At 54.9% G+C, this 25,704-nt stretch overlaps 2 protein-coding genes across 5 annotated transcripts in view; one reads left to right on the top strand and one right to left on the bottom strand.

The window, feature by feature from the left end:
* LOC111150019 (potassium voltage-gated channel subfamily C member 1) overlaps positions 1-14,760 on the top strand; it is a 41,879-nt gene extending 27,119 nt beyond the window's left edge. Inside the window, exons 2-4 of the mRNA XM_022507334.1 lie at positions 4,095-5,028; positions 12,243-12,431; positions 14,488-14,760. Of these exons, the coding sequence (XP_022363042.1) occupies positions 4,095-5,028; positions 12,243-12,431; positions 14,488-14,552 (1,188 nt within the window). The 3' untranslated portion in view covers positions 14,553-14,760. The remainder of the gene's footprint in view (positions 1-4,094; positions 5,029-12,242; positions 12,432-14,487) is intronic.
* A 5,847-nt stretch (positions 14,761-20,607) lies between these two features.
* Positions 20,608-25,704, bottom strand: part of LOC111150067 (secretion regulating guanine nucleotide exchange factor) — a 217,983-nt gene continuing 212,886 nt past the window's right edge. For all 4 annotated transcript variants that reach the window (XM_022507404.1, XM_022507405.1, XM_022507403.1 and 1 more), the window contains one exon: positions 20,608-20,962. In XM_022507404.1, the coding sequence (XP_022363112.1) occupies positions 20,619-20,962 (344 nt within the window). In that variant the 3' untranslated portion in view covers positions 20,608-20,618. The remainder of the gene's footprint in view (positions 20,963-25,704) is intronic.

Raw genomic sequence — 25,704 nt, 5'->3', positions numbered from 1 at the left:
GGGAGCTGGGACTCAACTGGAGGTGAGCTCTCCCTTTGGCTGTGCGCTGTGGCAGGCCTGCTGGTCTCTGGGCATACGAGGATATGGCAGTCTGAGTGAGCCAGGGGCACCGGTCTCTACAGCCCTCCTAGGGGCCCTCCTGAGGGCCTGGATATTGTTGGGGCTTGGCCTGTGGCCGAGGACCAGGCCTACCAGCAGCAGAGATCAGGCAGGGGGGTGCCCAGGAAGGCGAGGTTGGGTGGCAGGCCTGGCTGCCACTTTCCTTGCTTCCTCCCTAGTCCTGGTGCCGGGTTCTGGGCTGGGCTGGACTGCCACCCTGCCCCTGCCCCTGCCAACTCCCTGGGCACTAGGGCCCAGAGAGGAAAGAATCTAGGCAGGATGTTGCATGGATTGCTAAGAACCAATACTTTTTCCTACCCTAACTGTGTAAGACCCACCCTCTTTCATGGCCTCAGGTGTTCCCATTAGGACTGGCCTGTGAGAGGGGCAGGTGGAGTGAGAGCTCTGCGGGCGGCGGAGGCACCTGGGACATCAGGGCCCTGTTGGGGCTGTTCCCATGAGCCTCCCAAGCACTAATGAGCCGGCGTTGGAGACAGGTTTGCTGCCACCTTGGGGGTGAATTTAGAGAGTCCTTGGGGGGGTCCCTTCATTTGCTGCCTCGTTAGGGCTTCAGCTCCAAGAGGAGCCTCACCTGGAGAAGGGGTCCCAGGAGTAGGGCTACTTAGTGGGGGCACTGAGGAATGAATGGGTTTTTCTAGAGGTATGAAGACACAGAGACTGGGAGACCCGGAGAAGGGGGTCAGAAATGGCAATGAGTTGTGTATGGCGAGAATGTTGGGTGCGGATAGGGAGTGAGCTCTCGGGCCGGGGAGGCCGGGCGCAGAGCGTCCCCTGTGTCAGGGCTCCTCTCTGTGGGCAGCATGGTCGGGTGGCCTGGGCAGAGGGCTGGGATGCCAATGGGTCGCTCCCTCTGGTAGCTGTATGGAGACTGGACTCTAAGCCGGAAGCCTGCTGACTTTGATGGTAGTGGTCCTACGGAGAGGGGATCACATGTGAGCAGAGGGGACGGAGGAGGACAGGTGAGGGAGGGCTTGGGAGGAGAAGGCCATGGCTGATGGGGCAGTGAAGGGGGGTGCCTCCTGCCTCCTGTCATTGGTTAGGATGGGGAGCTCAGGGAGGCAGGGTGCCCCGCCTCTCCACATTCCTCAGCTGTGCATGTCCTCCTGTCTCAAAAAGCCCAGGGCAGGGGCAGGACCTGCCCTTTGGGATCCGGTGAGTGCCAAGCCCGATGACCGGGCCTCTGGGGCCTGCGAGGAAACCTGGAGGCAAATAACCAGCATTTTGGAAGGCATTTTTAGCTCTAGGAGCTTTGGCCACTTTGGTGACGGCAGGAGCTTTGGAGCTAGATAAACGTGGGTCAGAGGTGGTGGCCGCTCACAGTTGCTGCCACTTGGCTTTCCTAATCCACTTCTGGGGTGAGCCAGGTCTGCCCTATCCAGACCCTTAGAGAGCTGTTTCTGGAGTTGGGAGACCTGGCTTAGTCCCTACCCTGCCCCACCTTGTCCAAACCCCACCTGCTTTCCAGGGCCCGAGGGAGAGTCTCTTTTCAGTCCACTGCATTGGACTTGTCCTTGCGTGTGTCTTTTACTCTCTGCTGGGCAGGGAGCTCCCCAAGGCTGAGGCTTTATTCCACTCTGCTGGCCATAACCTGGTGGCTGGTAAAGAGTGGAAGGGAGAAAGGATGGATGGTTGGATGGATGGATGGATGGATGGGCAGGCAGGTGGAAGGAAGAAAGGGAAGAAGGAAAGGAGGGAGTAAAGGAAGAAGGAGGGAAGGAAAAGAGAGGAGGGAAGGGAAGAATGATTACCTGCATGATGGACGGGAAGGGGGAGGGAGGGAAGGGAGAGAGGAAAAAGAAAGGAAGGAGTGGAGGGAGGGAGGAGGAAAGAAGGAGGAATGGATGTGAAGATGAAAGGGAGGATGGGAGGGAGGGAGGGAGTGGGGAGGAAGGAAAGAAGGAGGGATAGATGAGTGCCAGGAGGGATCCATCCATGGATAGAAGGAAGGATTCACAGGGATCATACTTGATAGTAGTCTGGATAAAATTTTTGAAAAGTGTACAGTGCCCTAAAACCAACAGAACTATGAGCATAGCATAAAGCCCCGAGACTTCTTCCTGTCTGGGGGACCCCAGACTTCCCATCTGTAGCATGTAGTGTCTTGGACCAGATACTCTCTAAAGGCTTCTTTTACTCTGACATTCTAAAATGCTGTCTTTGTCGCTTCCCCTTTCCTCTCCCTTTCCTCCAAACCAGAATGTTCCTTGAAAGGTCCACATGGTCCTCGGTTTCTAGATCCATGCGAGATTATGTGGCAGGTCCCATGGCTATGGTCAACCCAGACAGGGCTGTTCTTGGACTTACAATGCTGCCCCCACACCGATGACCACCACAAGGTGCGGGGGGTGGGGGGTGCATCTCTGAAGACTACATTGTTCTGGAAGCAGCATGGCTGCTTCTTGTTGTGGATACAGTGTGGGGCCTTGGCCCTCCTTGAAGTTCTCTGTGAGGGGAGCTCACAGAGGGAGAACATAGGGGTCACCCCATCCAGACTGTAGCCCAAGGCTGGCTGCTTCCAGAAGATGGCCTGGCTTGGGACATTGTCTGTCTTACACAGGCTGGGAGAAGGGGCCCCAGAGGGAAGGGGAGCTATGGGAACATGCAAGCAAGGATGACCAACTGGACACCTGGAGGAGAACTGACTGGCTGGGGTTCTTCTAGAGCTCTAGGGGACCCAACTGGAGGCTGTAAGAAGAGGCCTTGCCTGGAATTCAGTCTAGCAGGACAGATAGCTCCTTGGTTCTCTTTCCTCAGGTACCCAGGTCTACTGGAGGCTAGTGAAGCCCGGGGTCATCAGATGGGACCACCAAACCAAACCAAAGGAGCTCCTGAACCTTTCTCCAGGGTCTCAGATGGTTCTGGACAGGCTGGGCCATCCTGACCATTTCCTTCTCACTGGTGGGGTCTGAGAAGAGGGGGCAGCCACATATGTTCAGAAAGCCCCAGCCCTCCAGAAACTCCTTCCTCGCTTCCACCCACTACCATACCCAGCAGGAGAGAAGCAGACCCTATAGTTTTGGTGCCTTTGAGGACCCTCAGTCCAGTTGTCCTTCTGCTACTGGACCTACAAAACAGTATCCCTGACAAATGAGCATTTAGCCTGTATTTCAATACCTCCAAGAATGGGACGCTCACCTCCAAGCTGGTGGTGGGAATTCCTAGGAGAATGGGGGTGGGGGTGGGCATAAAAGCCGTCTAAGGCCCTGGGGCAAATATCTATCTTTGCAGTTTTAGACTTGAGAGAACCCAAAAGAGACCACATTGGTGACATACACATTCCTGAAAAAGAGCGTGAATGGACTGTGGTAGGAAGAGGAGGGCTGGGCCATGTGGCCACTGAGGGGCCCAATTCCACCATCACAGCCCTGTCTCATTCCTTTGCCACCTTGAGCCTCAGCAGGCAAAGTCACTTTTATCAGTCAGTGTAGACTAAGTGCTTTACTAAGTCACCCCCAAATCACAGCAGCTTAATACCTCAGTAGTTGATTTCCCACTCAGGTACTTAGTGGATATTTTTATTTCAGGGACCGAGGCTACGTCCTTGTGGTGGCCCTTCTGGCTCCTAGAACGTCAGCATGTAACCGGCAGCTGGGGGAGGAAAGGTGCTAAGCGCCTGGCCTGTCATTAGCACACATCCCTTTCACGCGCTGTCCCCCGACCGTGAACACAGTCACGGGACCCCACCTCACCCCAAGGAAGCCTGGCAAATGGAGTTGAGCTGTGTGTCCAGGAGGAAAGGAAAGGCATTTGTGAAAACAAAGCAATTCTGCCCCAATTTCTTACCTCCCTGAGCATCCTAACTCGGTGCTCCGAGGAGGGAAGGGTGGCCCGTCCATTTGGCCCATGTTGGAGGGGGCAGTGAGCAGGCATCCTCCCCTGGCCTGGCCTCTGGCTGGAGCCAACACCAATGTACCCCAGGTTGCTTTGCTCTGGGTGGGAGGGCTTCCCTCTGACCCTGTGTTTCTCCTCCACAGTATGTGGCCTTCGCCTCCCTCTTCTTCATCCTGGTCTCCATCACCACCTTCTGCCTGGAGACCCACGAGCGCTTCAACCCCATCGTGAACAAGACAGAGATCGAGAATGTTCGGAACGGCACGCAAGTGCGCTACTACCGGGAGGCGGAGACGGAGGCCTTTCTCACCTACATTGAGGGCGTCTGTGTGGTCTGGTTCACCTTCGAGTTCCTCATGCGTGTGGTCTTCTGCCCCAACAAGGTAGAGTTCATCAAGAACTCGCTCAACATCATTGACTTTGTGGCCATCCTCCCTTTCTACCTGGAGGTGGGCCTGAGCGGCCTGTCTTCGAAGGCCGCCAAGGACGTCCTGGGCTTCCTGCGCGTCGTCCGCTTCGTGCGTATCCTGCGCATCTTCAAGCTGACCCGCCATTTTGTGGGCCTGCGGGTTCTGGGCCACACTCTCCGCGCCAGCACCAACGAGTTCTTGCTGCTTATCATCTTCCTGGCCCTGGGCGTCCTGATCTTCGCCACCATGATCTACTACGCCGAGAGGATAGGGGCACAGCCCAATGACCCCAGCGCCAGCGAGCACACCCACTTTAAGAACATCCCCATCGGCTTCTGGTGGGCCGTGGTCACCATGACGACGCTGGGCTACGGAGACATGTACCCGCAGACGTGGTCCGGCATGCTGGTGGGAGCGCTGTGTGCTCTGGCGGGCGTGCTCACCATAGCCATGCCTGTGCCCGTCATCGTGAACAATTTTGGGATGTATTACTCCTTAGCCATGGCTAAGCAGAAACTACCAAAGAAAAAAAAGAAGCATATTCCACGGCCACCGCAGCTGGGATCTCCCAATTATTGTAAATCTGTCGTAAACTCTCCACACCACAGTACTCAGAGTGACACATGCCCGCTGGCCCAGGAAGAAATTTTAGAAATTAACAGAGCAGGTAGGAAACCTCTTAGAGGCATGTCGATCTGACCTTTCACCTCCGCCCCCCGTAGCGATGATTCCAGATTCAGTCAGACTGCTTCCTTAGTTCCGTGGGCGACCCGGGACCCCGCACTCAGTCTCGAGTTGTGGAGCCCGGGAGCCCAGGGAGATGCTGGGCAGCCAAATTCACAAGGCGAGAGCCTGCTGGAGGAACCTCACTGGCGGCCCTGGGTAAGGAGGTTGGCGCCCTGGTCTCGTGAGGTTCAGAAGAGACGACATGGCCCGCGAGGTTGCTGAGGACTCTCTTGGCAGGAGCCCAGGGGGCTGCTGCTCGGTGGGCAGGAGGCAAGCATGAGTCTCTGACTCAGGCCACTGTCCCAGGGCTGGGGCAGGGCAGGGGTGGGTGTGATTCGGAAACGCCAGATAGCTTCTGGTTTGGTCTTCCCTTGGCCCCCTTCAGGCTGTGTAGACAGCACAGCTGGTGCAGGGGATCGGGCAGGAGGGTCCCTGCAAAGGCAGTAGCAAGGATTCTCACCCCGCAACAGAGCCTGTCTCCACAGCTGAGTAGAACTCCTGCTCTGATTCCGGCTGCCTAGCTCCAGGTGCGTCCTCGGGGACACCTGTAGCCCTCCGTAACAAGCTTACTTACCCCACAGCATGCTGAACCAACTCACCTTCTACCACCACTCTAGAGTTTAGCATTTATCTTTAGGAACCTGTTGGAGCGACTCTAGCTTTCACGTTGTCTGTTTGGGTTGATGGTCGAGCGGGAGTTTCCGGTGGCCTTCTGATGGAAGCGGCTGGTGAGCAAAGGACGAGCGGGGGCCACCATCCCGGGCAGCTTTAGGCGAAAGCACTACAGACCAGCAGCCACCTCCCACCGAGGGTCCTCCCCATGTCCGGCAGTAGGGACTGCAGCAGCAATACGTGACAACCAGACCAGTGTCCAGCCACATTCCCGTGAATTCAGTGGGGGGCCGGGAGGGGAGGGAGGGGGGCCATGAAACAATACTAGTCACCGTGGGATATATTCTCATATTCCATGGCTAGTGGTTTGTTATGGGACTATCTCAGTTTTATGAGAACCTGCACATAGCACATAAAGTTGATAATGGGGCTCTGGTCTGAAGATATAAAGCCCATAGTCTACCTCTACCCATGGAATACCATCGACTTATTCTGTGGACACAGGGATTTCAAGGAAATGAATGACCCAGAGAAGAATGGCAACACTGAGCTAAGAGGTGCCAGGGTGAGGGAGGCTGAGTGAGTGACAGGTAGCATTTAGTCTAGGGAGGATGTCCCCGTGCCTGGGTGTGGCAGGCGAGCTCAACCCTGGATGTGGGTGGCCTCCCCCAGAGGATGAGGGATTCCTCATTCCTGCCCCCTGCTGACGCGCACCCGCCACCCCATCCCGCTCCCGATCTGGCTTCATTCCACACCTGTGCTGCCTAGCACAGTACCCCCAAGGTCCACTTCTCTGCCCGTGGGGGCTCTCTCGCCCCTTCTTCTGGTCCCATACCCCTCCCTGCTTCCTGGATTCCTCGAGGCACTCAAGAAGAACATGGTTAGTGTCATGGGCCAGGCCACGGGGGTGGGCGAGGGTCTCCAATGCTGGAACAGGGGGCCTGAGGTAGGTCTGCATCCCTCTGGCCAAGGCATGGCTCCTGCTCAGCAGGGGAGGCACAGGCGAGCGGAAAGTTCCCACCCCGCCTCTCTGCTTTGGATTAGGTGGACGTCTGACTTCAGGAGCCGCCATCATGGCAAGGAAAGTTCCTGGGGCTCTGCGGAGGGTCTGGGCTGGCCTGGCCCCCACCTTCAGTCCAGGCCCCAGCAGGGAGAGCTCAAAGTTGGGTGATATCCCTATGGCGCTACTTGGCCCTCAGGATCAGTGCCCCAAGCTTGGGTGCCCAGGCCAGCCTACCAAGGATCCCCAGTTCACTCTAGTCAGGCACAGATTCCTCTGCACTCCTAGAAAATGCCAGTATTCTCCATGTGCTGAGGGTGCACACATACACACACACATGTGCGCGCGCACGCGTGCGTGCATACACCAAGTGCAGATGTGTTCTGACATGCACACCAGCTAGTCCCAGAGACACAGCCCTCTTCCTGTGCTGCAGCAGACCCGTGAAGCCCTTTCACTTGTGGTGGATCCCCTGGGCCCCCCAGCCATGGCAGCCCTGCTCCCAGGAGCCTCCTGGTCCCTGGCCCCAGATCTCAGGGACCCAGAGAGCCCTGGCTCGGTCAGTCCTTGGCTGAGGAGGGATTTGGGGGCCTCCCAAGCTTGCCCTCAGGAGCCCAGATGCCCAGGCCATCCTGCCTTTCTCTCCCCAGCCCCACACTCTGCCCGCCCTCCCTTTCCAAATGCTCACTTGCACTGGAGGTGCTGTCCTGTTGTCTAGACCTGTCCACCTTGGCTCCCAGACCCCTCTGAGCCTCCTCCCTTACCAGAACACTCCTTCCAAAAGCTGGTGTGTGAGACCCAGATGATCTGTCACCAAGGTGTGTGGTCCTTAAGGGACCTCCATCTCAGCATCATGGGGTCCCTTCCCATTTGCTTCCTTCTCTGCTTGTAGCCACATACCCAGATGGGTGTGGGGACATCTGTGAGTTGTGGGGGGAGGGGCAGAGGTGAGGAAGGCAAATATGGGTGGAGACCTGACCCTACAAGAATTGAGAGAGGTAAGACACAGCCCCCAAGGCCTTTCCAGCTTCGCTCCATCCCCAAGGACAGTCGGGTGGCCTTAACAAAATCTGGTTTTCCAATTCCGCTTTTAGAATCTGGTTTAAGGCTAAATGCAGCCTGCTGGGCTCTGGGGCATCCCCTACCCCTGACCACCCCCAACTCCCCAGGGCCAGATCCCAAGGACTCAAGGCCTCCCAGTCATGTCAACAACACCTTCCCTCACCTCCACCTCTTGGTCTGTCCTGAAGACTCAGGTCTGTGTGTCTGTGAGGGGTGATCTGGTCTCCTCTGTATCATGGTAGGCATGGCCTCCATGTTTGGGGGATTTGTCCTGTGGGGATCGTGGGGGTGGGGATGCCAGGAGGGCATCCCACATAGGGATCGCCTGGGTCTGATGGTCTAGGAGAAGTTGCTCGTCTCCCAGAAATGGTCTCCCACCCCATCTAGAGGCGGGGTCCTAGAGCACCTGCTCTGGACAGTTCGGAGTGCTCCCTCTGTCCTGCCATGTCCATTCAAGTGTGTGTCTCGTTCATCTCTGCTACTCTGATATGGGTTGGTCCTTTGTGGTGCTGCGTCTGGGGCTGCGGGGTCCTACCATAGGTGAGCAGGGTGCTGGCATGGGGGAGGGTTGGTGGCCAGACCCACTTTTTGCCCACTGGCAGGGAGGGCAGCTGGCAGCTGTGAAGTCCCAGAGAAAGTGCTTCCTGGCCTCCCCAGGAGCCACACACTGTAGCCTCTGGGTCATCTCTGGAGGGGGGCTCCCCCCTGAGCAGCTGAGTGTGCAGCACCCCTGGCCCTGGCCTTCCGCCTTCCCCTGCCGGGCCACAGTGAGTGATGGGAGTGGTGGGAGTCCACGGGGCAGGGAGGGTGACAGGAGTGGGCAGAGGTGACAAGACAGGATGTGGGCAGGGGCCCTCCGCACGGGCCGACTGAGTTGTTACTCGGGTTAGAGGGCCGGGCTGGGCAGTGGGGGCCCGGAGTGGGGTCCTCGAGGCCCCTAGGCAGGCCAAGGGGGGAGCAGTAGGGAAATGAACCCGCTCTGAGGGCCAGGCATGGGTGTTCTTTTCTATGTTGTTCACATTTTCTCTCTTTCTCTCTCCACTAATCATGTCTCTCTCTCTCTCTCTCGTTTTGTCGCATGACTTGTGCCAGTTCTCGTGATTATACTCCGCTCGTGTCTCTCACAGACTGTCCCCACTTAGCCTGGGACTTTTCCCCTGAACCCCCTGCTGGGGAGACCCCCTCAGGGCTAAACCCCAGGAAATGCCCAGCACCCCCACCCTGCCCCAGCCCAGCGGGCGTCCCCCCCACCCCCCGGCGCCCACTGCTGGTGTGAACAGTAAGTAGTCGGCGCTGCCCGGAGAGCAGGGCGGAAAAGCCAGCCGTGCTGGCTGAGGGCCCAGGCACCGGGTTCTCCTTGCTCCAAAGTTTAAAAAAAAATGACCCTCTTGCAGATGCTCATCTCTCTCAGTCCATTTCAAAGCCTGGAAACCATCTCCGTGAGACGCTGCCCATGCTGTCATTCCATCACTGCAGGCGGGCGGGGTGGTAGGGGGCCGAGGGGCCCGGGGACAGGTGCGCAGTCTTCGGTGGGGGGGCCAGGTGGGAACCAAGGCTCCCAGTGGCCCTCTCCCCCAAAGGACAGCGTGGGGGCAGGAGGACGGGGAGGTGTGGGGGAGCCGGCACTTCTGGCCATTTTCACGGGTTCCCCAGATTTAGAGAGTTGGCCCCTGCTTGGTTTCTCTCTCTTCCAGCCACCCCTCTCGACTTGGGGAAGGAGAATGCTCCCAGTTTCTGAGAGCAGCCCAAACCGCAAATAAGCCACCTGCCTTGGGAGGCTGGCTCCTTCGCAGAGCGAGACCTAAATACACCCACCTAGTCACAGCTTCCTCTCAAAGGGCATGGTGGTGCTTGAGAGAAGCAGCAGACCCCAGGCGTGACCTGGAGTCTTTCCAGGGACAGAAAGGTGCCTGATGGCTGTCCCTGCCGCCAGCCCCAGTAGGGGAAACCAGCCCAACTCGGGGCCCTTTAAAGGCCCTGGGAGCTCAGTTCCTCCAGGGCCAGGGCACCAAGGGGCAGAGCTGGTAAGTGGGGGCTCAGCACTCAGGGCCAAAGGAGGGGTGTCAAGCTTTACCACCCCTTGACCCACTCCTGGGCCAGAACCACCGGCTGTAGATTCCTCCACCGACAGACGATGGCCCCCAGAGAGACAGCAAACCCTGGCTCCCCTCCCAGAGGGAGAGGCTGTTGGCTAGGACTCGCTGTTTTCCCCTTGAGGACCATTTGTGCGGAGTACTGTGGGCCCCAACCCCGCACCCCTATCCACTCTCACCTCCCTGATACCTCTTCCCTTCTCTCTCCCCGCTGCCCTCCTCCCTCAGCCCCTCCCCTGGGAGGGAAGACGGGCCAGCCAGAACCGGGAGGCAGGGAGGCAGGCGGGGCTTGTCTGTGTGCACACGTGTGTGCCCACAGACACGCCCCAAGCGCTAGGCAGCTCCCAGACCCCAGAGAGGCCCCAGTCACGTGGTGTCAGAGTTACCTTGGTAACTGGCCTTTCTGGTTCAGAATAAATCGGGGAGTGAAGCCCCTGGGATTTGTCAAAAAACGCACTGTACGTGAAATGCTTTGCCATCTTGTACGACAGACTTTTTTTTTAAGTTCCAAAATTATGATGGGATTTTTTTTTTGGATTTGCTTTACGAATAAACCTGATTGGTCCATTTCTCTTTTGACTGACTGCCTCTTTGTAGTGACATGATGTGTACACGGGCCGTGATCCCGCCCACGGGCACGCTGAGTGTGTGCACGTGGAGAAGGATCACTCGTGCGTGTAGTTACATGATGTGAACAGGGTCGTGGAGGAGGGTCCCCCTTTAGTCTTTCAGAGAGCCCCCTCTTGTGTTCATACCCATGTTGGTGGTGCCTTCCGTTGAGGCTCTCCCCCCAGATGAAGTCTTTGAGGGAGTTATGTTGCCCACCGTGGAGACTGAGTTGCTCCCCCCTGGCCTGGAAGATTCTGCCTTGAGGGCAGAGAACAGGGGGCAGGCTCAGTCCCCAGGAGTGATGGGCGGGAGCTGAGGCCAGACAGAGCCACCTCTGCCAGCTCCAGAGGCTTCCACAGCTCTGCTCCTGGACTTGGGAGAGGGAGAGCTGCTTGCTCCGGCCACACTTTGCCCCCCCCCACCCCCCACCGAATGTCTCCTCAGACCTCTTCCCAGCTTCCTTCTCAGGCTGTCCCAGAGGCCAAGACTCCTCTTTACCCACCCGAGTCCATCCGCCACTGTTGTCTTTACACGTCCATCTGCTCTGCTTTGCCGGGACACTGCTGCGAGGAGGCAGAGGAATGGGAGGTCCTCCCGAATCATGGCCCGCTGTCACTGCCTCATGCATACATCCCTGTTGTGCCTTTGCAAGCTGACCAGGCCCGCTGCGGGCAGAACGGGATGGCGGGCGCTGGCGGGATCAGGGTGGGGGATTAGAGCAGGTGGAGTGACTAGCTTAAGTCTGCGTGGGGGATGGAGCAGATTCAATGGTTGAATTGGGTCTATGTGGGGACAGAGAAGACTGTGTGACCCAGGCCTGGTCTGTGTGGGGGGTGGGACATACAGAGTGACGAGGGTGAGTCTGCGTGGGGACAGAGGAGACTGTGTGACCAGGCCTGGTCTGTGTGTGTGGTGTGGGACATACAGAGTGACGAGGGTGAGTCTGTGTGGGGACAGAGGAGGCTCAGTGACCAGGCCTGGTCTGTGTGGGGGGTGGGACATTCAGGGTGACCAGGGTAAGTCTGTGTGGGGACAGAGGAGGCTCAGTGACCAGGCCTTGTCTGGGGTGGGAGACAAGCAGAGTGACCAGGGTGAGTCTGTGTGGGGACAGAGAAGACTGTGTGACCAGGCCTGGTCTGTGTGGGGGGTGGGACATACAGAGTGACCAGGTTGAATCCAAATGGGTGGGAGGCAGGATGAGTGATGAGATAGGGTGTGTGTGGAGGACAGTGTGGAGTGTGTGATGAGGTGGGATCCCAGTGAGGGGTAGAGTTGAGATATGGGGTCTGGATGGGGCTAGGGCAGCCTTGAGGAACTGCTAGATGTGGGTGGGCAGCAGCCAGGTTCTGGTCAGCAAGAGAAAGAGGTCTGAAAAGGCCACCTCTCTGGACTGGAGTTTTTCTGAGTGTCTGTTTGTCTTCTCCCTGAGCTCTGTGTCTGGCCCCCTACCCATGACCGCATCCACACCACCCTGTCTCATCGGTCCTGTCTTGGGCCCTGGGCTCGGCCCCCAGCACTGCGCTTGCTGGACCCATCACCAACTCATCTTTTTGCAAACTTTGAGCAAACCCAGGAGCCCCTCCTTCCCTGCACTGTGGGCAGCTCACAGGCTGCCCGAATGAGCCGGGAACCCATAGCCTCGTGCCCCTCTCCATGGCCCACTCGCTCTTCTGTCCTCAGGGACAGGCTGCCCTTTGCTAATGCCCCACCTCTGGCCTGTCCCCCTCCCCCACTAAACAGTTTTCAGTGTCTCAATAGCTTCTGCTTATATGTTTGAAGATTCCAAACTGAATGGGGAGGTGGCGAAGGCCGCGCTGGCGAACGAAGACTGCCCCCACATAGACCAGGCCCTCACTCCTGATGAGGGCCTGCCCTTTACTCGCTCGGGCACCCGCGAGAGATACGGACCCTGCTTCCTCTTATCAACCGGGGAGTACGCGTGCCCACCTGGTGGAGGAATGAGAAAGGGTATGTAGGGGAGGCGGGGGCACTCTGCATCAGCTGGGCCGCCTTGCGTTCCTGCAGGTGGGCGGGTGGGCAGCGGGGGAGGGGTGCTGAGGGGCAGGCAGGCACGCAGGGTGGGGGCAAGGAGCAGAAGGAGCCCTCCCAGGGTTGGTCTCTGGAGGTCCGAGTCCCTTTCTCCCAAGTGGGATGTCAGGCTGGCAGAGAGCACTTGAGGTCCCCGCAGCTGGGGATGGAACTGAGCTGAGGGGTAGGAAGGGGCTTGGGGACAGGCTGGATGACCACGGGGCTGTGACCTTCAGGTAGGGTGTCACCTGGGGATATGAGAGGAGCCTGGACTCCTCCAAGCTGCTCTGGGAGATAGCAGGTGAGACCAAGAATGCCAAGTGAGCTCCCCTGTCCCTTGGCAACAGGGTCGGCCAGGCCTGGCCAGGACCCTGTGGGCTTAGCCACCCAAGGTCCATGTTCTGGAAGAGCACCCTTTGAAGAAGCACAGAAGAGAATCTGTAGGTCAGTGGGCGGGGAGACATGAAGACAGAGGTGGCCTCAGGGCTTGAGGTGAGGCCAGTGTCACTGCAGAGGTAAGATGTGTGCTAGTCAGAACATCGCCCATGTCAGTTAGAGAACTCCTGGAGTGAAGGTTAAGCAGGACTCTGTGCCCCACCTTCCATCCTTGGTCATTTCCCCGGGTGTGGTTAGCGCCCCCTTGTGGTTGGTGAAGGTTGAGCCCCACGGTGACCTCCGTTCAAGGTCTCCTTGTATCAGACCCTTAACTGAGGCTGCCCCCAAGCAAGGCAGGGTGGCGGGGGCAGCAGGGGGAGACTTCTACTAGAGCTTGAGCTTGGGCTAGAGAGAAGCTTGAGGCGGGGGCCCAGAGCACCCTAGCTCCAGGCTTCGGGCATTGGCCTGAAAGGCAGAGGAAGCCATCCTGGGCCTGTTGGACTGGCGGGGCAGCTCATGCATGCCTGGGAGTGCCTCGCGGGCTCACTCGGGGTGCATGCTGACTGGAGTGGGCAGGCTGGGCGGGAGAGATCGTGGGTTTTTCTAGAGCAAGAGTTGATTAGCCTGTGGCCATTCACAACTGCTCCAGTATTTGAAGTGGTTCAACAATGCACCAGGAGAAAACACAGAATTCAAAGTCCAGGGCAAACCCAAACCCAGGAGAGGAGAGGCAGCCTACACTGAGATGGGGAAGTCCTTCTGGTCACTGGTGCTTAGTGGGCCCACCAGATCCAGGCTGGCCCCCGCTTCCTTGACCTGCCTGGAGGTCCCTCGGACGCCAGTGCAGCCTATACAGCCGCCCGCATGGCGCTGCATGGGGGAGGGCTGCGGGCATGGGGCGGGCCCATCCCAGGCACCTTCCATGGATAGGCCCGATGCTCCCCTGCTCAATTGGCTTTTTCCTGGGGGGACGCTCTAGAATCCAAGAAGCAGGGGCGGCCAGAGGGAGGGAGGGGGAAAACAGGGAGGCTTTGTAGCTGTGCTCTGCCCGGTAAGGTCTCCTGGGCAGCCTGTCTCCTTCACCTTGAATGGTGGCTCAATCTGGGTGGCCTAAAAGAGCGGACAGGAGAGTCTCTTCGCTGTGCTTCCAGAAGCCCCGGGAGAGTGGGACAGAAGAAGCCCCACCTCCCTGTAGTGGCCAAGGGAGCCCAGCGGCAGCCACTGTCCACAGGTGGGACCCGCTCCCCAGTCCCACAGAAGCAGGGGTGCCAGAGTCTCTGGGAGGCACCGAGGGTGAAGTGCCCCCACCCACATCCACCCGGCCCTGTTCTCACGGAGTCGTGACAGCGCTGAGGACTTGCTTCTCTCCGGAGAATCGCAGTGCCTAAGCCACGTGCAGAGTAGGGAAGTTAGGGACCCGACATGGTCCCCAGGAGGGAGAAAGAGAGGCGCGCTGGGCCGGCTCACTGCATGGGAAAACCAAGCCAGCTGGAGAAGAATCTGCCTGCCTCTGCATGCGTCTGCTCTGTTTTTCCTCCTCCTTCCTTAAAAACTAAGTACCAAGCGGGATGGGAAAGCCGAGAAGAGAAGCTCAAGTGTTAATTGTATTCTTTACATACAGATCTTTGCAAAGAAAGCCCTGTCATTGCTAAGTATATGCCGACAGAGGCTGTGAGAGTGACTTGACCAGGCGGCTTGGCCGAGGACACTGGTGGCTATTAAGCATCTGGGTGGACCAGCAGCCCCTCCTCACCCTCGGACAGAGTAAATTCACGCCAATGCAGGTTTGCCGGACGAGTCCGAGTGGCCCAGGTCTTGTACTAGGACGGACGTAGCTTTTTCTACGGTCAAATGGTAACTGACCGTAGAGGATTTCTTTTCCTTCTTTTCCTTTTCTTTTTCTTTCCTTTCCTTTTCTTTCTTTTTCTTTTTTCTTTTTTTTCTTTTTTTTTTTTTTACATTTTATTTTATTCGGGGCGGGGGGTGGAGGGGTTCCTTAGCATGACTTGCATGAAGTTAAACAGAAAACCCAGCAAACCAAACCCACCAACCCTCCTGCAACTGTCATGATCACCCCAAACAACTACAACAACAAGAAAAAAAAAGCAAAAAGTCCTCTATTTTCTTTCCAAGCTCTTTACTTTGACACACGTTGCTGGAACCAGACTGTATCAGCGTTTGGTAGAAACCTGTACGTTTCTGGGGGCCGGGGGTAGGGGTGGGGACTGGGAATGGATGAATGGCTTCCCTTTTTGTACACGAGCTCGAGAGTCAAGGTTCCCAAAAGGGCAGTCGGTCAGTCATCGGTCATATTGACCTCACCTTCATAGTTCATCTCTCACGCGGAAACCGAGAACTTTGCTCCAAGTAGAATTGTGGAAACGTGCACTGCTGCTTTCTTCCCTCTCTGTCTGGCATGCTTGTGACCCAGCGGACGTCTCCCCAAGACCCCTGACAGCGGATAGTCTAGGTTGATTCTATCATCTTCTTGGTGTGTAGACCCAGTGTGACCAGCTCCCATAACAAGTTGTTCATAGTAAATAATCAACACCATGTGGATCTTCCGAGTGTTACCTTAGAACACCAAAATCAGGACCACGGGAGGGGTGGCCCCCCTCCACCTTTATTAAGGCACAACCTGGCATTGTATGCAATTTAGTACTTCAGAGTAAAAAACTGCATGCCCAATGTGATGCAAAGCAATTCTAGCATGAAATAAATTTTGTATCATGGTTTCTGTATAGTCTAAAGCAGATTTGTTTTCCTGAAGCAATTGGAGGTTTGCAGAGACCCACTTCTGCATCTTGAATAAATATAGTATTTTCCCAACAGAAACAGAGGACAGTAGCTTGGCTTTGATCTGATTCTAAAATTAGTGGTGGGGTGGGGGGTGGGGAAGGATGATATTTTTGAAAAACACATGCTTGAGTTGAAAAAAAAAATGCAACATCTCGAGCTTTCACTGCAGCTCGCAACATTTCCTGGAAAGAGAGCAATGCTGCTTTAGCTCAACACCCTCCCCTCCTTGGGCCCTGGCCCTCCATAATAAAAAGCTGACTTTTGAGATGAAGCATGGATTCGGGTTTTTATTGCCTTCGGCAGGGTTGCGATGTGCCTATAATCAGGCCTGCTGGGCTGGGCTGGGGTAAACCGAGGGGCTGGCTGTCCTCCTGCTGGGAAAAAGCAGGTTCTTCCTGTTTGGTGTGGCGAGGGAGACCGTTCTCAGAAGGCTTGGAGCAAAGACTTGACCCTAAAAGTAGCATGTCCTCTGGTGGGGTTCAGTGACGGGGAAACTTCTCCGTGAGTCATGCCATATTGACGAGTCCTTGAACCTGACCATGTCAGAGCTCCCAGCCCCCGTGCAGACATTAGCCACCCCCTCCCAGGGCCGTTCATGCATCTGATGGTGGCAGAGGCAGGGGCCCTACTGACAGGTCTGGGTGCCCTACCCTGCGGCACCCTGCTGGGTCCAGTCCACCAGACTCCCTTACTGTACACATCTCACTCAGCCAGGAGGCGTCTTGAAGGCGAGGAGCCCTCTCTCGGGGATCTGGATTTGTGTGGGTTGTTCACTTGGTTTCTCAAGGGGAATAGGGTAGGGACTGGGGTTCCAATTCTTTTTTTATCCATTGGAGAATCCAGGAATGTTCGGGTGGAAAGTCCCTAGCGGTCATGGCAGTCAGCCTTTGAGCATCTTATAGATGAGGAAATGAGGTCTGCACAGGAGAATGCAGAGAATGGGCTTCCCAGGGCCACAACCAAGTGGGTATCAGTCTCCCCGGACTTCGGCTCCCTTGATGCCCCCAGCATGGCCCGGGTCAGCCGTCAGATGGGTGGGTGGGAGGCTGAAGGTGGGCGTGAATTCTCCTCCAGCAGTGCTGTGCCCCCTCGGAGCCTTTGCCCGTGGGGCGCGGGAACCAAGGGCGCGAGGTCAGTGGGGCAATGAATACAATAAGGCCCAAGGGGTCATGCAGCCAAAGAGCTGCTAAGTCACACTGTGTGTGGCACAGCCGTCCACAAGTATCAGGACGTGAGAGCCAAGCAGCCTCAGCGGCTGCAGGGAACATCACGTTCACCCTGCCTGGGAGTCAGCCTGGTTCCTCTGGTGGACCCAAGGGGGCGGAACACAAAGCCATTTGCAGTGCGGGTTTTCTGGGACAGAGTAGCTGATGGGGAAAGGAGACGAACATACATTGAATGTCTGCTGAATGGGGGGTGTGGGAGGGTTTGTCTGGGAAAGAGCCCACAGTAATTCCACCTGCCCATTTTAGAGGCAAGAGGACAGGTGCAGAGAGGTAAAGGAACTGGCCCAGCGGCACACAGCTAGGGAAAGATGAAGGAAGATTTTCATGCAGGTGGGCTGGCTCCAGGGCTCGGGTGAAGCCATCTCAAGCTAACTGGGGCCTTCTTGCGACTAGAGCCCAGAATGGACAAGATCACTAGCATGGCTGGTCCTGAATCCCAGGGCGCTCAGGACCTGGCCTCCTGCCCTCCTTCATGAAGCACAGCGGGTATGAGGGAAGTGGCCACTTTACACGCTGCTCAGAACCTTCCACACCTCTGGCCACCTCACTCTCCTGCTTGAACATCTGCCCTGGCGCCCCCCTGACCGTCCCACCACTTCCCACCTAACATGCTGACTGCCAATTCCCATCTGTTACTAAGTCTCTTTCTATGGAAGTGGCAGGAGCCTGGGGTGGCGGGTGGAGGGGGCAAGCGGGGTAGGGGGCGGGGAGAGCACTTTCCTCTGAGCCCCGGGCCTGGATTCACCTTTGGAAGCACGGTCTCATCTAGTTTGGATTTGACAGCTACTGGGGCCAAGATGGTGGGGGATCAAGGGAAGAGGGGGTGCCTGTGGCCCGGGTGGGGGGATTGTGTGGCAGACAGATTGTGAGGGTGTGAACAGCCTGGAACGTGGGGACCACACAGTCACCGCAGACGCCAGGCGCAGGACCTGCAAGCACACCGTAGGGCTCACACCCCTCTTCTGCTCCCTTCCTTCTCACGCGGGAGGAACTTGGAGGCCCATCTACTTGGCCTATCAGAAAAGAAGTAATTTTTTAAAATGAGCGGGTATTTGCTCCAGTTGCCTCCTAAGGCGCATTAGCTAACCGGGTGGAAGATACTGACCTTAAATTTCAACTGGTTAGAACGCACAACACAGTTCCCACACACGTGGAAGAGATGAACGGAGGCTAGGCGGGCGTGAGGGATCGGACCCCCTTGTTGAGCCTCTTCAGCCCTGGTGGCCCTAAGAGTGTGCTCCTCGGTTCCTTCGTGAACACTTACCGGGCACTTCCTCTGTATCAGGGCCTATCCTTGGTGAAGGGGTTCCAGAGTTCACCAAGATTCTGTCCCTGGCCCTCAAGGAGCTCAGGATCTATTTGGAATGAGGGGCATGGACATCTACAAGTCTGAGAATGACCACAGGAATCAAAGGGTCCAGAAAACATCTGGGCGACACTGTGGACAGCCCCCGGAGCTCCTGGGCACTCATCAGGCCCAGTGGACAGGCTTGCAGAAAGCCTGGTGGCTGCCGTAGAAAAGGCAGACAGAAGAAGTGGAGGGGACAGGACTGTGTGCGGTGTTGTCAAGAGCTGGGAGTCATTCACTCCCCCATATGGGGATGGTCTGTGCCCCGCAGGCTTGCCAGAACGGTCTGAATCAGCTTCTGAGCCAGAGTCTGAAGCAGGCCTGCCCCTGTTCCAGGCTGGGAAGGAGCCCCGAGACACTTCCTTCTTATGCCCACGGGGAGGGCCTCGGGAGAGGCACCAGGGCTCAGCAGAAGACTTGGCACTGGGGATTCTTCCAGCCGGTGCTGACGGAGGTGGGAGGGAACCCTAGGCCACCACGCTGCGGGAGAGAGTGTGTTGGCTTCTTGTGAGCAGTAAGCCTGTGTAGGAGTATGGGCCTGAGTACTATCCGAGGTGGGACAGTTTTCTGGCCGATGCGTCTGATGCCGATCATTCGCCTGTAGGCCTGGAGGTAGGGGGTGGCAGTAACTGTGGGCTTGCTCCAGGATGGGTCATCTCTGGGCCATGCAACTGCCCCATCTCTGAGGGTGTGGGAGCCTTGGCAAGAGCAGCTCAGGTGCACAGAGATGGCCTTCCCATTGCAGAAGTGCCTAGAGGCCGTTCTAGCCTCTACTGGTTGTGGGAGGTGGGCACCCAAGGCTCTGCTGGCCAGGGCAGTGCTGTTTTCTAGGCTACAATACCAGGAGAGGGCTCCACGCACTGGTGTTCAAGGACAGCCAGTGGCTGTAGGTGGTCTCTAGGTTCAGACCTGGGGAACTCAGGACTGTCGTCATCCCCACTCCACGGAGCTGAGCCCACTCCTCGTCCCAGGGGTGCCCCTCGTCTGCCCCCCTGGTTTAGCTCAAGGCTCTGTATGGGTCACCTCCCACTCAGGACCCTGGGCCAGGAGTGAGGTATGTGACCCTTTTCCCTTTACAGGCCTCTGTTTCTCCAAATGAATAATGAAGGCATTGGATAAGACCAGTGGTTTCAAAACTTTCTCAAGGACCCCTTGTCAATTCTATGTGAAGCCCAGTACATAATACAGATGAAAATAAAGCTGCTGTGGATAACGTGGGGGGTGGGGACCCGTACCTCCGTCCACATGGCTTTCCTTCACTCACAGCCCACCCAGGTGGCCACTGAATTCTCAGGAGACATCTATGGTTCTAACAAATGCACTTTGAAGGCTAGGTCACCTTGCCGGTCCTCTGCTCTGATGTCCTGGGGTTTTGTCACTTCCTAGAGCCTAGCTCTCACAGACCCAATCCTCTCCTGAGTCACAGAGGGAAGGTGGTGTGGAACAGGCCACGGACTGGGCTACCCAGCTAGCGACACTGCCACACAGTCCCCCAGGGAAAGCCATTTTCTGAGGCAGAGAGACAGGCACTATGTCTCCCCTAAGCCACAGCTGCCACCTAGGGAAGCCTGGGGCCTGTGGTCTGGCCTGGTCCCCATTTTACCTGAAAGCCCTCCTCCTGCAGAGGCAAGGAGGGCAGACAGGCAGATATCAGGGGTTAGGGTAGACTCCCCTGCCTATGCCGTGGCCTATCCCTCCTCATCGGAAACTACACAGCTTAGCTGTTAGTTATACAGACTAGGTCCGGGGTCCTGCCTGGCTCGGATGGAGACACCGATCTTCTGAGAGCTCGCTAGGTCTAGATTCCCTTGTCCGTCCCAGCCATCTCCTCTGTCAGGCCTTCCCAGGAGTCCTGCCTCTTCCTCCAGTCTCTTATCTCCACTTCCTTCCAGCCCCCTGTCCAGAGACTTCTTCTTTCTCCCTTCACCTAGTCACCAGGACAAGAACTGCTCCCTGTCCGGGCACCCACCTGCCTGACTCAGTCTCCTTAAACCAACAAACTAATGCTCTGGGCGCTGAGAATCGAAGGCTAGGGGACCGTAACCACCCCAGGGGATGGGGCTTGGCTTTCTGTCCCCACCAGGTGAAGACAGACTGGAGCCTGCTGTTTTCCATGTCCTTTGGCGATTCTAGTTTAAATGTCACTCAGAGACCCGACTCCCCAGTCAGACAACCCACTTGGGTTCTTATTATTGCTCTCAAGAGGATCCTTGTTCCCATCTGTCTGTGTCCTTGAACCCCAGACACTGGCCAGGTGGCCTCTCATCGCTCTGGCCGTGGTCAGCCCAACCACAGTGCCTCCACAGCCCTTCTCAGGCCAACCCCACAAGTTGACCAAGCAATCCTCTGGGAACACACTGGGTGGGAAAAGTCACTTTATTAGAGGGCCTCTGTCACAAGCCCCCCATTTCTGGACCTGCTGGATTGGCTTTGGGCAGAAGCTTCTGGTTGCCTTTCCTTCCAATTTCTCTCTTTGTCCATGGCTTCCTGAGATTCAGCATCCTCAGTGGCATCTGGGGAAGAGCCAGTGACCTTGGGGTGTTGGCCCAACTCAGGGAGGGCTGGCCGCTGGCAGAGGGCCAGGGAGTGGCCAGCCCCACAGCCCACGAGGAGTCCCAGTGATGATCGCAGAGCCTGCACGGGCTTCGGGGCCCAGATGTTGTCTTCGGAGCCATCCCCGCACATGCCGTGCTCGTTCCAGCCCCAAGAGTAACACGTCCCTCCTGCGAAAGAGAGAGAAGAACGCTCTAGAAGAGGTTTGGAGAACAGGGCCGAACGCTTATGCTGGGGGCGTGGGGAGACCATAAATCCTGGTTTACACACAAGGAAACCAAAGCTCAACCACACTTGGTGGCACGCTCAGCACCCCGGCTTCCACCCTGACTCCCCAGAGCAGTGTCTCCCACTCCTGCCAAGCCACAACTGTCGCTGCCCCAAACCTGGCCCTCCTCCTCCTCGGCCCTTCCCTCACTGTAACTTCCTCTACCACCGGCCCCGACCCACCACGATCCTAGACCTACCAACTCTGCCTTCAGAAAAACTTCAAACCCTTCCACGTCCCCCCCATCTCCACTGCCATCCCCTGAGCCCGACACCATTTTCCCTCATGTGCAGCCATGCCAACAGCCAACAGACTATCTGGGCCAGTCACCATCCACCCCAACCTTCACAGAGCATGTAGGTGATCTAGTGGTCACATCAGTACCCTGCTCAAAAGTCTTCAGTGACTTTCCGTGTCCTTAAAGGCCTTTCCTTGGCCCACAACGCCCTGAGTGATCTGGTTCCTGACTACCTTGCTGGCATCCCCTGACGCAACTCTCTCCCTCACCCACTGCATTCCAGAACCCTGCCTTCTTTCACATCCTTACATAGGCCTCACAGGGCCTTCCTTTCTCTTGAAGCACTCTTTTTACTGGGCTCCAGGCCTCCTCGTCCTTTATTTTATTTATTTATTTTTAAAATTTTGTTTATTTATTTATCTGACAGAGAGAGATCACAAGTAGGCAGAGAGGCAGAGAGAGAGGGGGAAGCAGGCTCCCCACTGAGCAGAGGGACTGATGCGGGGCTCGATCCCAGGATCCTGAGACCATGACCCAAGCCAAAGGCACAGGCTTTAACCCATTGAACCACCCAGGCGCCCCCTCCTCATCCTTTAGATCCCAGTTAAATGTGGTTCTGCAGCCAGAGTCCCTGGCCACCCAGTCCAACTTGGATTCCTGTTATCACCCTTGGACTCTCCCCTCATGGGGGCCCTGGCACTCTGCAGTGAAGAGATGACTTGTGTGGTGATGTGTGCACTGTTCCCTCTCACCGGCCTGTCTGCTCTACAGGGATGGAAGGACAGGGTATGTTCCATTCACTGCTGGATCCCTAGCCTGGTACACAGTTGGTGCTCAGTAAGGGCTCACGGATGGGGTAAAAGATTGAATGAACTGAGTCATACAGTTAGAGAGTCTCCAGGCCAGCATTCAAGCACAGATTTCTCCGACAGCCAGTGATGCCCACACCCCAGCATACACGCTCTTCCTAGCTTTTAGACCCTTCCCCAGGGCCAAACTCACTCATATTTTTCTATAGTCATTAAAAAAAGTTTGTCCAGTTTATTAAACTGTCCAGTTTATTAAGCTAATACATTTTCATGACAAAATGGAAAATGACAAAACAGAAAATACGGATGGGTGTAAAGAAAAAGCAGACTTTGAGTCTTGCCACTAGTATGAATATTTTAATCTCTTGCAAGACCTTTAATTTGTGAAATTTGTAAATATTTGTGCATATGTTGTCCTGCTTTCGTCCCTTACTATTATAACACAAATATTTCTCCACAGAACTGCAAATTATTCAAAAAGCAAATTTAAAAAAATTCTTTGAGGGGAACCTGGGTGGCTCAGTTGTCAGGCGTCTGCCTTCGGCTCAGGTCAGATCTCGGGGTCCTGGGATCGAGCCCCGCATCGGGCTCCCTGACAGGTGGGAAGCCTTCTTCTCCCTCTCCCACTCCCCCTGCTTGTGTTCTCTCTCTCACTGTGTCTCTCTCTGTCAAATAAATAAAATCTTTTAAAAAATTGTTTGAAATTTTGAAACAGTTCAATATCCAGAAAGGTACAAAAAATAATTTAACAGAAAAGACACATACTCCATCCAGACTTAGAACATTAGTCAACATTTTGCTGTATCAGCTTCAACCCTTCCCTTAAAAAAAAAAAAAATCATAAAGATACAGCTTAACCCCCATCTCCCATTCTTGCCCTGTAGCCACTTCTCCCAGCAAAGACCCACTCTTTCGAAGCCAGTGTTCATTACTGGTGTGCTCGTTTTACACTTTCTTCCTATATGTCCTTAAATACTATGCAATATTTTTAGTTTGTTTTAAAGACTTACATAAATAGTATCATTGAGATGTCTTTTTTATACTTGCTCTTCACACTGAGCATTGTTTTTTAAAATTTATCTGAGCCAATAGTTAGGGATCTGGCTCATTATTTCAACTATGCATAGTAACCCATTAGGTAGAAGTCAGATTTTCCTTGTCCATTTCCCTTCTGATGGACTGTTCTTTAATGAGAACTGTTATTTTATTACACAATATCATGTATAATGTACATATTCTACAACAAGAAGAATATTGCTGCTATTATAAGCAGCACTACCATGAACGTTCTTGACCATGTCTCCTTATACCAAGTTGTGTCTGTGCAGGGTTGGTCCCTAGAAGCATGAGGGTGGTGGACATGTTTGGATTTCGGTCTGGCCTCACAGCTGTCCACAGCATCTGCGGTCATGTCCAGCCCCATCAGCGATGGGCCTGAACGCTTCCCTCTATCTTTGCCTCTAGACTCTTGCTATTCTGCTAAGTACAGTGAATGATTCTGCATTTCCCTGACTCCCTAGTGAGAGGGATTGTCACTCCGTGTATCGCCCTGAGTTGCCTCTTCTTATGAAGGGCCTCTGTTTTTCTCTTTGTTTGCCTTTTTCTAACTGATTTGTAAGTTTTCTTTGTGTATTCTTTTATTTGCACAATTCTTCCCTGTGCTGTGCATTCTAAGTGTCTTCTCCCACAAGTCCATGGTCTGTCTCCTCACTTTGCTTATGGTATTTTTGTTAAACAAATTCCTTTAAAATGACCATCTAATTGCGTATTGTGGAGATTCGACAGTTTCCTTAACCTGTATTCAATTATCAGACGCATAGGTTGTTTCTAATTTTTCATTATTTGGAATAATCTTCCTATGAACATCTTCGCATGTGAATCTCTGTCTAACTAATTGCTTTCTCAAATTAGATTAGAATGGAAATTCCTCACCAAATGGCATGGACATTTTTGAGATTCCTGAGGGCTGTTCTGAGTGCTTCCACAGTATTTTCTCAGAAAGGTCACCCGAATACGACCAAGTCTACCTGCGGAAGTCTCCCTTTCACTCCAGCATGGCCCGTATTTATGGCTTATTATAACATTTAGAAATCTGCTCTGATTTGAAGACAGAAAAGGCATCTCATTGTTTTTATTGGTACTTTACGGCCATTGAAACTGAAAAATAATTCTTATGTTTCTCAAATATTTGTATTTCCTCTTTTGTGTATTGTCTGCTTCATATCTTTTTTTCTGTTTAGTACAGAAGGCTTTCTGACCCTAGTATTAGATGCAAGGGCCAGATGGTCTGGGTTCAAATCCCAGCTCCTCCATTTATTAGCTGAGTGACCTTGGGCAAGTTACTTAGCATCTCTGTGCCTTAGTTCATTTCATCTGTTAAATGGGGACAATAGTACTGGTACGATAAAGTTGTTGATAAGAATTAAATCAGTAAGTATGTATAAAGTACTTAAGACAGTGCCCAGCACATAGTATTATATAAATATTTGTTATTGTTCTTGGTTAAAAACCTTCTTGTTTTAAAGACTGTTAAGAATATTAACTCTTTCTCTGCCATATCCAGCATAAATATTTTTTCTCAGTTTGACTTAAAATTTTGTTTTGGGTCTTTTGATATAAAACGTAAGCTTTATCCTTCTTTGTAGTAAAATTCTGATCTTCTATAATTTCTTCTACTGCTTCTAAGAACTGAAAGCCCATCCCTATCCTATCAGGAAATACTCTTCTTTGATTTTTCAATAATTTGATTTTTTTTTCTTAAATCTTTACATTTCACTCTTTATCCACTGAAAAATCTGTTTCACTGACCACTTTTTCACAAGGGGAGGCTGGCTGGCCCGGGACTACCCTTCCTCTTCCTTCCCCCTAGTAGGAAGGCAATCACTGGCCAAAAGCTTGGGTTTGGGGAAACAGAGATGTCTCCCTGTTTGGCCCACGAGTGAGGAAATGCACGCAGAGAGGATGGGCCCCGGGCTGTGGCTCCTGCAGCGACCAGTACTCTCCGCCAGGTTGGTGTGAGGTCCGAGTCGGGAAAGTGGAAGAGGCTTGGTACCTTGGGGCCTTGTTCGGCACCTGGTGTGGGCTCGGTGCCCGGCCCCGGCGAGCAGCAGCAGCTGACAGTCAGCAGGAACGGGGGCAGAGCGGGCCCGCCAGCAGGATGCGGCCCACCAGGCGGCTGGCAGGTCCCTCCCCTCCCGCCAAAGGAAACTCACTCTGAGGGGCCGGGGCAGCCAGAGGCCTGGAGCCAGGGCTTTCATGCCCACTGGGTCGAGAAGGCTGGCCGAGGGCCAGAAATTTCCTCCCCCAGTACTTCCAAAGAAGCCTACTTGAAGTTAGGTGTTGTCTGTTCTTCCTCTCTTTTAATTCAAACAACCCCGAGAGGCCACCGCGTCTTACAGACTCTCCTCGTTTCATGGGGGACAATGCAGAGGCGCCAGAAACCAGGCCGAACGGCTCCAGAATCGGAGCCGACTCTGCAGAGGATACACCAGCCCTTGCCAAATTCATTCTAGAAAGGCGGATGGTAAATATTTTAGGTTTGAGAGCCTCATTTGGTTTCTGTTGCATATTTTTATTACAACCATTTCAAAACCCTTC

Source organism: Enhydra lutris, unplaced genomic scaffold, assembly GCF_002288905.1.
Source record: "Enhydra lutris kenyoni isolate GAN:26980312 unplaced genomic scaffold, ASM228890v2 scaffoldscaffold22, whole genome shotgun sequence".
In the NCBI taxonomy this organism is placed as follows: Eukaryota; Metazoa; Chordata; class Mammalia; order Carnivora; family Mustelidae; genus Enhydra; species Enhydra lutris.
This window is presented reverse-complemented; position numbering and strand designations above follow the sequence as displayed.